The 12,637-nt window shown below is 33.7% G+C and overlaps 1 protein-coding gene across 3 annotated transcripts in view; it reads right to left on the bottom strand.

Annotated features, from left to right (window-relative positions):
- The window catches only part of LOC143151497 (unconventional myosin-XVIIIa), a 209,444-nt gene that overhangs the window by 11,838 nt on the left and 184,969 nt on the right, over positions 1–12,637 (bottom strand). For all 3 annotated transcript variants that reach the window (XM_076320673.1, XM_076320675.1, XM_076320674.1), the window contains 4 exons: positions 6,997–7,120; positions 6,404–6,858; positions 3,232–3,544; positions 2,679–2,942 (listed from right to left, as the gene is read on the bottom strand). In XM_076320673.1, coding sequence (XP_076176788.1) covers positions 2,679–2,942; positions 3,232–3,544; positions 6,404–6,858; positions 6,997–7,120 — 1,156 coding nt within the window. The remainder of the gene's footprint in view (positions 1–2,678; positions 2,943–3,231; positions 3,545–6,403; positions 6,859–6,996; positions 7,121–12,637) is intronic.

The raw sequence follows: 12,637 nt of genomic DNA, 5'->3' as shown, positions 1-12,637 counted from the left end.
TTCCCACTCCTTTTCTTCACTAATCCCTTATATTTTCGCACGCTTTTTTTCCACTCAACTCTTTCCTTAACACACTTCACCCATTAACTTTGTTTTATTCTTCTTTTTTTCTCTTAAATTCCTGCCTAAATCTCTTCCTATCACTTTTACGTGTTACCTCAACCACCTCCGGAAATAAATCTCCCTCATATTCTAGGTAATTGTATTTGTCTGTGCAAACGTTGCTGTATTATGAATAAAAACAATACATAGTCCGATTTATAAAAACTAAAAATTAACTTGACTTTGATATCTCTTTCATCACTACGCCTATAGGAAAATTATTTATACCACCTGATGTTCTCCTCTATACAGAATAACATTTCTAAATATATACTTTTAATGATTTAAATCCGTTTCACCGTTTCTAATTAAATTTACTGTATATATAACTGTATATATAAATTTACACATGCCACTGTTTGGAAGATGTTTTTGTTTTGTTTTAAACCTCAATTAAAGTACAATTTATGAGATTTTCTTGTTGAAATATAGGAAAAACAGTTATTTATAAGGAAATGTAGCGATATTTCTACGACATTTTAGAATCATTGCATTGCAGATGCATCGATTGTTTGAAAAGTGGCTGCTAAAGACAATTATAATGAAATGATTGATGCTATACTCAGTCAATCGTTCTAGAGAGAAAGTAAAGTTTGTTTTATTCCTATTACAGGAGTTACAGAGGTTTACATAAAAGCATATTATTGAGTACGGTCACCAAAAGAATGTGTGGTGTCCAGCTCCTAAATCACAGTAAAGTAGACGTGTCCGGTTAAAAACTTTGATGGAAAAACCTTTGAATCTACCGCATATCCATTATTCCTTTGTCTCGCATTCATTATAAATCGTTCTACCAGTTTGTTTCCTTAAAGACAGGGAGAGGAAAATGGAGAGGGAGGAGTGTTGATGGAAAGGAATAGAGAAAAAGCAAATCAAATCTTTTTACATCACCGAAACAAAGGAGGTAAACGAGAACTGTCTTCACTGCCGGGAAACTGTCCTTTATCAGATCATCTACTCGATTATAAGTTTAGTTAAGCGTAATTTGGGCCTGTCGTACTTAATCTTGATATTGTGGAAAGCAGACACCATTATATCAGGGATAGAATAATATTAGTAACATACTTAACAATAGTAGCAAAAACTGTAACCTAAAAGAATAATACACACACGATAAATGTTATACAGATATTCAATTCTTTTCTTTTGTACTCCTTAGTATTTTATAATACATTAAATATGTTTGCCGTTTCTATTAATTGGCACATTCTTAACACAACCAGTCTCTTTTCAAATCGGTTGTAATATTAGTAATCGCTAATTATAATAATAATTATACATTGGGTTGTCTGGAAAGTTCGTAGCACCGATTTTCGGTAGGTGGCATTAGGACAGATCTGAATATGATTGAAATGATTGAAAACAATTGACGTGTATATTCTAAAATGTGATATTTTAAGCACTTTTAGGAAAAAATTTGGTTAGGCTACATTAATTTTTGTGTTTTATACGTTTTTAAATATGGAAGGAAACAAAGTGCATTGTAGGCATTTCATGCTGTTCTTTTACCAGAAAAGCAAAAATGCCACATAACCGGCCAGAAAGATATGTATTGTTTATGGTGAAGGTGCTATAGCTGAAAGAACTGTGTGAAAGTGGTTTGCTAGGTTTAAAATTGGTAATTTTAACCTTAACGATCAAGAATGCCCGGGTAGACACTTTACCACTGATGAAGATCAGATTGCATCACTGATCGAAAATAATCCACGCCATACGACACGCGAATTATAAAAAATATTAAAAATATCGAGAACCACTATTTGCGAGCATTTTGTGAAGCTTGGATATGTAACCCGTTTTGATGTATGGGCCCCCACAATTTAACGGAAAAAATATGCTGAACCGCATTCCATTTGCAACTCGCTCCATAAACGCAACGTGGAGATATAATTTTCGAAGCAAGTAGTGATGGGAGATAAAAAAATAGATTATCTATAATAATGTCTAGGGCAAAGCAAAATGAACAACCTTTAGCGATCTCAAAAGCTGATCTTCATCCAAAGAAAATCATGCTCTGTGTGTGGTGGAACTAGAAAGGAACCCTATGTTATGAGTTTCAAACGATATATTTGAAAAAATATTGCTCGCAATTAGACGAATTAAAAAAAGACGAATTATTCGAATTAATTCGAATTAATGGCAGCGATTGAACAAAAGTCGTGTTTCATCGGGACAATGCATGGCCTCAAAATTCTCTTAATGGCAAAAACTTTAACTCTTTGGTCGATATACAAAGTCATATTGAAAAGTTTTTCAGCGAAAAACTTGAGAACTTTTGAAAGGATGGAATCTTCAAATTGCGTGAAAGATGAAGAAAGTTTGAGGAACAAAATGGCAACTATATGATTCAATAAATGTATACCGAAATTTCAATGAGTTGTCTTCGATTTTTCCTTAAAATTCAACATGAACTTTCTACACAACCCAATATCTATAATTGTAAAATAGATCCAATTATCCGTACTGAATCGATAAATGAAATTTAAATTATTCAGACATTGTACATACACATATTCAGACCGTTTGAACGCGTTGGCGCGTAAAAATATCGGAATTGCAAATAAAATGTAACTTACTTCCAAGCGTGCTCTTGTCGTTTGTTCCAGTTCAAGTTTGCTTTCAAGCTCTTTGGTACGAAACTCCAGTCGTCTTGTGACGAGACTATTTGCCGTAGGATCGCCAAGTTGCTCAACTGATTCCAGTCGTTGCGTCAATTCTGAGAGTTGATCTTCCAACAAGTTTTTTTCTGTCTCCAGAACCATAATTTGTACCTGCGCCTCTTGTAACTGTCCCTGTTCCGCTGACACTTGTTGAACCGCTGCTCGATACTTCTTCAAGACCTTTTTACACAAATTAATACAAATTACGTTAGCTTATCTATACAGTTGTCTGCGCATTTAAATTTTATACTGTACAGTTACAATTAAATATTTCTTGGAAACAGAATAATTTCAAAGACTCTATCCGATTAACTGCTACAATGCAATGTTCCTTGTTCAAGATTAATCAAGATATTGGAATCGTGTGCTTTTATTGCTGATACTCCTTTCCTTATTTCCATATTACACATATAAAAGAATAATGTGCTGCTCTGAATTGAAACTTTGCGTGACTAAATAAAATGCTTACTTCTGCGAGCTCTTCTTCGTTTTCTTCCAGTTGCGAAAGTAATTCAGTGCGTTCTCGATTGGCTACGTTAGCGCGTTCCTCAGCTTCAGAACGTTGTCGCAGTGCTTCCTCGAGTGATGCTTGTATCTCGTTTAACTCTTGCTCCAATGCCTGCTTTGCTTTTATCGCGACTGCTCTAGCGCATTCAGCATCCTCTAATTGGTTTTTCAATTGTCTCAAAGCTGCCTTGCCCGTTGATTCGCCCTTAGATCTTTCGAGCATTGTTTGAGCATCTCTAAGTAGTGCTTTCGTTCTTTTTAGATCTCTCTTCAATCTGATGCATAAACAAACTGGTCACGTTATCGAAAGACATACAGGGTGAAACACTTACTTAAGTATCTCGACAAATTTTTAAACTATGTATTATATGAGAAATGTTTTATATAAAAGTTGCATGATCTCGAAGGGGATATGAATATGTACGCGCGTTATTCTAGCACTTCTTTCCGAGCTTGTTCTTCTAACGAAAGTTGAAGATTATCTTGAAGCTTTAAGCGGAGTGCTCTCCTTTTTATATAAAAATTCATAAGAACGATAAATTCCAAGTGAAAAAGTATTAAGAATTATCTACGCTAATAAAGAAAGGACCAGAATTGTACGCCTTTGATTTGAATCTATTCTTACAGAATGGTAGATTGCACATGTCAGTTGCTGTGTGCAAAATATTGAAATGATGTAATAATTCCATGATTTTTTCATACCTACATTATGAATATCAATCTTGATCCGTTTACTCTATGGGAGTGACTGTAATACAGATGACAGAAGAAGAAGTTCATATGATCGAAATCGCGTGTTTGATTCTCGTTCACCCGCATACTTCCTTTTCAATTTATTTATTTTGCAGCATATCAAGTGTATTTAAGCATGTTTCTTTGAACAGGCGTTTGCAAATGATTATGAATCGGAATTTTTGCAAGATTTCAGCCAATTGCGAATATCGAATAATTATTCGTTGAATTTGTCACATAAAGTCGAAAAATTCACGGAAATCCGGATTATATATACAAAGTAGCACATTCTTGCTCAATATTCAATAACGGCATAAAAAAACGCATATCAAAAATGTAGGATGGTACATGCGTTTGTATCATGCGTAACGAGCGAATCAACTCAAGTTCCTATGCATTGTACATTTGTGTATGTGTGTTTATAAGTATGGTAACGAGAGGCCCTGACTCGTAACATTACTGCGAATTTGTCACTAATCTCAACAATCGATATATTCGGTGGAACGTTAACGGAATGTAATAAAACATTAGCGCGAATATGTATTATTAACTCGAACAAAAAGTACTATATTTCCCTGTTTGCAAAAAATAAATGTTCTTATGCTTGTAATGAATGTGTAATTATGATTTAGCATTTAACATATTGTTGTGGTTGTAAATGAATCACGAGCCATAAAAAATAGTATTCGATACAGCAGATTCGAAATCGTGACTTTGTGATTATAAAGTCCCACTTTTATTATTTGCGTCACGGTTATCTTGATAAAAGAAATTTGCCAAAGTTGGTATTCACAGTACATATGTAATTTTAATCATTTACATATATCTTTAAAATTATCGATTTGTTATACTTAATATTGTACATACAACAAGTGGTGTGCATCTATTATTCGTTTACGAGAAGAAGACACAACGTGTTTATATCCTCGATCCACCCATAGTTAGTTGCAAGTGCAAGTGGAAGTGAGGACGAATTCGTAGCAAGGTGCAACGGCGTAGACTCTCAATAAAAGTATCAAATATTCATAAACAGAATAATTTGCTTACGGTTTAGGTACTACCGCTGATTCGATAAGTTGTTCGTAATGAAAAAATGAATAGAATTTAATATGCGTAATAATCATTAATATTTTCCATTTATATTTATTTCTATCAAGATAAACTCTATACAATTACAATTTACGAAAAAGCAAGTCACGTTAGTATTAAAACAAGTATAACTTTTATAATTTGCAATGTAAGAAAATTTAAAGGTTGTGCTTCGTTTAATTTTAGTATGACTTGTTTTTATGTAAATTGTAATTATATAGAATTTATCTGGATAGAAATGAGTATAAGCGGCGTTATATTATTTTTAATAAATACAAATTAGTCCTTTTCGCTATAAATAATTTTCGAAATATTAATGACTATTACGCATATTAAATTGTATTCATTTTTTCAATACGAGCAACTAATTATCTAATTAGTGATGGTATAAAAATAGGAACGAAATTATTGTTTCTTAATAGCTATTCCTTAATAGCTGATTAGAAAGCTACACCAATGACGCGGTATTCTCTCTTACTCGATTGCGCTACGGTCGCCATTTATCTTCATCGCTGTCTTCAGCCAATGGCGATTTACAACGGACTACGGGTGGAGCGAAGTTGTAAACACGCTGTGCCTTCTTTTCGTGGACGGATAATACTTGTGTCGTAAAGAACGAAACAAAGTATCGATGGTTCGGTTGGGTCATCATTTCTTGTTTGCTTTTGGTTCCTCTGACTTCATTTCATTTTGCTTTGAGTTTCGACAAGGAAAAGGGGAAAAACAATTGTTTTTGTTTGTAATTGAAATTTTTTTCAGAAATGTTTTCAATAAATTATAATTAAAAATAGTTCGCACGTGGTTATGTTTAAACTCATTTTCATCAAAGAAACTTCATCATTCGATTAATATTACTGCCGTAAAAATATCATGAAAAATATACAAAATTTCTATTTGTATTGGTGTTGACTACTTGTTCGAAAAAATGAGAAAAATTATTAAGTAATATACATACTATTACGTCACCCGTGTGAACATTATTAAAAAATGGGATTTAAAGAGTTACAATAAAAGGATCGCATTATTTTTTGATTTCAATACAATTGAGGCAAAGCAAGCTGCACTTGCAGCCTTTTCAGAAAGTTTAAAATACACTTTAAAAGACTGGTGTCAAAATGGTTAGTATAACGTATGGCCTGCTGAGAATTGTGTGCACCTTTTATATAAACCATTTTTTTTTTTTTACTATGCACGAGAACTTGTACAAGGTAGTTATAATTAATAGCTCACTTCGTATAACGAAGTAAAATATTTTCCATCATTCTATATATTCTACAAATACAAAGAAAATTTAAGAATTAGTTTGAACATACCTGTGCATGGTTTCGGTCTCCATAGCACGCTTAGCTCGATCTTGTTCTTCAGTGGTGACCAAGCGACGTTCTAATTCATGTTTTTCGCGAAGCAGAATTGTTCTTTCTTCGTGTTCGTTTTCTAATTGTGACTCCAGAGCTTTAACTTTTTTAAGCGCAGTACCACGCACATCTTCTAATTCCTCGTCTCGTTGCTGCATTTCTTTACGCATTTCCTTACGTTGTTGCTCGATACTCATTTCAAGCCTAAGTTTCGCTTGTTCGAGAAGTTGTACTTGACCAGCGAGGTCATCGAGTTCTTCTTCTTGATCTTTTACCCTTTTCTCCAATTCGTGCTTAGCCTTCTTTAATTGCGCTACTTCTTCTTCAGTTTTACCACCAAAAGTTAGTTCTTCAAGTTCTTGACTTAACGTTCGCAATCTTTCTTCTTTCAACTCAATTTCTAGTCTCGCGTCCTGCATTCGAAAATAACGAATACGAAAAATGGTATACATGAAATGCGCGGAAGTTGCATAGTTGAAGCATTAAATGTATCATAATAAAGAAGAAAAATTGAAAAATTAATAAAAACGCATGTAAACGGATATACTTACGCTCAGATTTTGTTCTATAGTAAACTTTTCTGCAATTGCAATTTCTTTTTCTCTGGCCACTCTTTCACGTTGTGCTTTCTCTTGTCGAAGATCGTTCATTAAATTTTGAGTCTCCGAATCGAACCTAATTAAATAAATTTATATAACTTATTACAATATTTAAACAATTGTAAGCGTATTATGACTATGAAAATCAGTATTACTAAAAATTCGAAAATTTTTCGAAGTAATGTTGAAAAATCGTTTGAAAGTATTGAAAGAATTGTAGAATTCGGACTGACGTGATTAAACACAATTGTTTGTTGTTTCTTTCATAAGTGAATCGATGATTCAAACAATTTGGCTAGTAAGTAATTATAATTATATATAAAAATTACGTTATTGTATCGTTTATTTATGTAATGTTAGAATTAAAATTTTATTAAATACTTCACAGTATTTTGTGAAAAAATGTATTTTACAAGTGTATTACATGTTCATGAATTCGTAATTAAAGTTTCATTGTAAGAATGAAATGATACTGCTAATATTCCATCATTTCAATGTATAAGGTGAGTTATTATCGAGGTAAGACATTTAAATATCTGTTTCGTTTCAAATAATAAAATATTAAATTGTTACGATAGTCGTATGGCAGTGTCTGACTATTGTTCAACACAATAGTATTGTATTCATCATATGTCGTTCAACATTCCGAACAATCGTATCAATGATAATTGATAATTATAACAAATTATTGCATGGAAAATCGTTACATAATTTTCTAATATTATTAGTATCTTAAAGTTAACATTCGAAGGCTTTAACAGTATTAGATATAAGAATTCAAGTCGTGAAAGTATTAAGTATCTTATAGTTCAAACGGTTTCAAACTTTAAAGGATAAACGAGAACTAGATTTTTTTTCGTACAGTACTTTTTTCAGTGTTATTAAGGTGAATAATGTTTTTCATCACAAAAATTGTAACTAAATACTTGCATTTTTTGTATATAATATTTATTATTAACTCAAAACTAACTGCCTACTGTACGACAATGAAAGGAGTATATTCTTGCCGGTTATTCTACCGAGTCAAAGGCATATAGATTTTGGTGTCTAGGAACTAAAACTGTAATCTAATGCTGTGACGTAAAATTACTAGAAAAGGAACGTTATAACGCAAAACGTCGCGGCATTCTATGCAAAGAACGCAGCAAGAAAATACTGATTGTACCGTTTGGAACAGTAGAGAATTCGGAATTGGATCATCCTCTTGTGGCGGCGCTACTCACGCTTGCCACCAGAGGGAAACTCACCACCAACTGTTTCCCGCAAGTTCCCGTACCTGCTCCGATCGGTATATATACGGTCCCTTACCGATCCCCCAATGTCCTGGCGTATAAAGCAGGGCCTGCTAGGATGCCTTACTGACGAGTCCACTAGCAGGCCCGGGATGAAACGCTCTCCCCACTCCTATTCCTTTCTCATACATTTTCAAACATAGAGCCGCCAAACTCTGATCGAAAACATAAGTGATGCAGATGATGCAAGACAAAGCTCATTAGAAGATAATAACGACGTAGTGGAGATAGAAATAATCTCTGAAAAACCCAGAAAAGGTCGTGGAAGGCCAAGAATCGTAAGAATCGGAATTCGTGGAAGTTCTCGAAAAATCTTTCAGGCAGCACAAGAACATGAGATTGAATTACAAGTGTGGCGGCGCTACCCACGCTTGCCACCAGAGGGAAACTGACCACCGACCATTTCTCGCAAGTTTCCGTACCTGCTTCGATCGGTATATATACGGTCCCTTACCGATCTCCCAATGTCCCGGCGTATAAAGGCAGGGTCTGTTAGGATGCCTTACTGGCGAGTCCACTACCAGACCCGGGATAAAACGCTTTCTTCTTTCCTTTTCCTACCTTCGACCCCTAGGGCCGCTAAAGTGGTGACCCCGTCTACGAACACGCAAGGAATGGACAGCAGCAAAGTGTAAAGGCAGATTTTAGTTAATCCCTCTCTTAGGGTTGACTTCTCGACTTGCCGGAGACGAACGCTACTCGGCACCTTCCAATCAGGGTCAATCCTAGGACAGCAGGCAGCTGTAATCGATATTCACCAACCACAACGGTGCGTTACGGCTAAAACCGGTACGCTCGCCAACGCATCAACATCGGAAAGAACAAACGAGGCTTGTTCTTGTGAGATAAGTTGTGATCAGAAAATTCAACAATGAATTCAGATATATATTGCAATCAGTTGGACAGATTGAAGGAAGCAATAGCTGTAAAATGGCTTGGACTGCTTATTCGAAAGAAGGTGATATTTTACCATGACAATACGACACCACATGTGGCAAAGATAGTAAAAAAGAATTACACGAGTTTGGATGGGGAATTTTGCAACACCCATCGTACTCTCCAGACATTACAGTGTCTGACTATCACCTTTCTCAAGAATGGCAACCCTTTTTAGTGGGCAAAATTTCGACATATTGAATATTGAAAATATTCAAAATTGCTCTCAAGAGTATTTTAATAAAAAATTCGAGAAGTTTTACAAAAATATGGAATAATGGCTTTACCTAAATAGTGAGAAGAAGTGACAAAAAGAGAAGGAGATTATGTTTGTTATATTTAATAGTAAGTTTAAAATATTCACTTTTCAGATAACCTAATATTAGAGTAGCATAGTAGTATAGTTTTCTTATTGTAAATATTATAATAAACAACATTTTTAATGTGTTTCTTTCATACTTATAATTTTACAAAGTTGATTTTATTCCATTAAACCAGCTTATCATTCTGCAGAATATTTGATACCCTATCTTTCCTAAGCATATCCATTTTACATAAGATTACTTTTTTCCACTTCAGCTCAGGAAGTACTCACTAGATTCAACAGTGAGAGAAATTGGATGATCACGAATATGTAATTGGAGGTTTCTAGCAGATAAGTTAAATCCCAAACCGAATAAGTGAGGGAGCTCAGCTAGATGAAGTGGGAGAACGTAACAGATGTTCCTATTGCCATTTGCCAGAAAGGCAAGAAGAAGAGATATACTACAATAGGTACAATCGTTATCTGATTTCGCCAGATAAAGGCTATCCGGTCATCCCCTATGACTGGTCTCGCAATTTGGATAACTTAGGTCGAAAAACCTAGGATGTAAGAAAGGCTATCGTCCTGAACGAGAGTCGTTTCGTAGCTAACATCGAGGGCAGATCTGTGTAGCCAGCGTCGTGGTAGTTATATTGCATGTTTGTGTTTCGTCGTTATATTTCTGTTCATATCTGTAAAACTCTATTCCCCCTCACTTCATAATAATATCTCACAATAGAAATGATTAGAAATTATCCTACTTTATGTTTTATTACACGAAGATTACTAAAACCTAAAGAAAGACAATATATGAATTGATATTGGGAAAGAATTTAATGAATGTGACAAGTAAATGTTCAGTCTCTTTCCTTGTCTATAAGCAACAAAAATGTCATTTTCAAATTTGATCAATTCGCAACGGCAGCGTACTTCAATATGAAGACACGCGCAAAGGAGGATGTTAAAAAATGCCCATTTTTGGTACTACCTGGAAATGAAAAATTCATATAGGATCTTTTAGAGTGTCTTTCAAAGAACAAAACATGTCCTTATTACTATCTCGAGAAATGATGGGAAAGTTGTTACAAATGCGTTCAAATTATGAATACGATGACAATCGAATTTACGCATACTTTACATTTCGTTTTCTTAGGATGTTAAACTGTCCTCCTTACCTAACTGTCTTTTTACCTATGCTTATATGCATGTGGAACATATCAAACGAAGCAAGTGACCAGACATAAATGACAGGGGAAGTTTGGATTCCAAGTTGAAATATCATTACATAATATTGATTTTCAAAAATGCCAAATTGTTGTGGAATCAATTAACACCATTTTATTGAAAACGAAACTGCATGCATGATATTCAAACAGTTTAAAATACTTTGTATATTTATTAATTGTCCAAAGTAAAACCGTATTGGAAGTTATATCTGCACACTCATGTGGGTGCAAAGTTAGAGAACGCGTTGTTGGGTGCTGTTCCCATGTAACAATGATTTTATATGATACTTTGGATTTGCTCAATTTTAAGCTTCGATTCATCTGCACGCTGAATTTCTTGCTAATTATTTTGAAGATAGTTCAATACGCGAAAAAGAAAATGACGAAATGTAAAATATACGTAAGTTCGATTATCATTGTATTTATATTTTGAATGCATTCTTGACAACCTTCCCATCTCGAGGAATTGATAAGGACATTTTTTGTTCCTTGGGAGACACTCGAAAAGATCCTGCATGAATCGAGCATTCTTTTCTAGGCGATCACAAAAATGAGTATTTTTTAACATTCTCCTTTTGTTGCTGATGCGAATATTTTGTTATCGTGGAGCCTAGAAATATTTTTGTGATGATCTGGGTGTTTCTTAACACTATTTCAGACTGGCTGATAGTTGCAAGTATCTGACGCTAGTCACTGGCCTTTTATGGTTATTCACGATATATCTTTGGTAAATTCGATATGAATTTGGAACCAATAGATTTATATATATGAAAATTTTATTATGTGTATATGTAAACAACTCAATAAATTTAAATACACGATTCTACTTTTGGCAGATCTTCTTAATCTACAGTTCTCAAATAATTAACGTATATTATTTACACAACGTTCCTTTTAATTCGTTCTTTTTTGAAGAATATATCATATACCGTCTACTACTCAATCATTTCTGAGATATTGGCAATTGAAGATTCATCATTGCTTAAATTAAGTTCTGTTCAGAATGATTTTAATGTAACGATTTAGCGTACTGGTAACGGATCAGTGTCGTACGTGTTAGAAACGGATTCAACTCTGGGGAGGATGAAAATAATTTCTTCTTTCTCTTTTTTTAAATTCTTTTTTATTTGATATCAATTTTGTACGTATAAACTTATTAGAAAACTTGCAAAAATTTTGCTTGCCATAAAAAAAAAACATAATAAAATAAATTATGGTTAAACGCAAAAAGCTACAGAAAAGATCATTTATACAAATATTTATTACAAAATAATAAGAATCGTGCGTCACGCAAGAAGAACATAAGAAGAGCCTCTTAACTTTCGTTAATATAAACATTTATAATGTAAGCACAAATGTAAGATGAAAAGTACGGTGAAGCCTTTGAGCGACGAATAGAATCGTGAATCAAAAAGGAAGACCAGGTTGTAATAAATATTTGTATAAATTATTCTTATAAATATTATCAATATTTGTTTCTGTAACTTTTCGTGTTCAATCATAATCTATTTTATGTTTTTTTTTATGGCAAACAAATTTTTTGCAAGTTTTCTAGTAAGTAAAGACATTTTATTTCTAATTTATTTAAACTCCATTATGTATCTTTGTATGTACAAAATTTATATCGAATAAAAAAGAATTAAAAAAAAGAGCCACTGCTCAAAAATTATTGAATAGTAGCCCATATAATTATATACCTTCAGCAACAGGAGAACAAAATCTACCATCCTGTAAAATCTGAATTAAATCGGTGACTCCACAGCCTTGCACTCTCCTTGTGAAATCTATTGTGTACACAACGCAAGCGAACAATGTGCAAGGTCTACGAAAAAGGA

The sequence above is a fragment of the Ptiloglossa arizonensis genome, chromosome 9 (genome assembly GCF_051014685.1).
Source record: "Ptiloglossa arizonensis isolate GNS036 chromosome 9, iyPtiAriz1_principal, whole genome shotgun sequence".
NCBI classification, from domain to species: Eukaryota; Metazoa; Arthropoda; class Insecta; order Hymenoptera; family Colletidae; genus Ptiloglossa; species Ptiloglossa arizonensis.
This window is presented reverse-complemented; position numbering and strand designations above follow the sequence as displayed.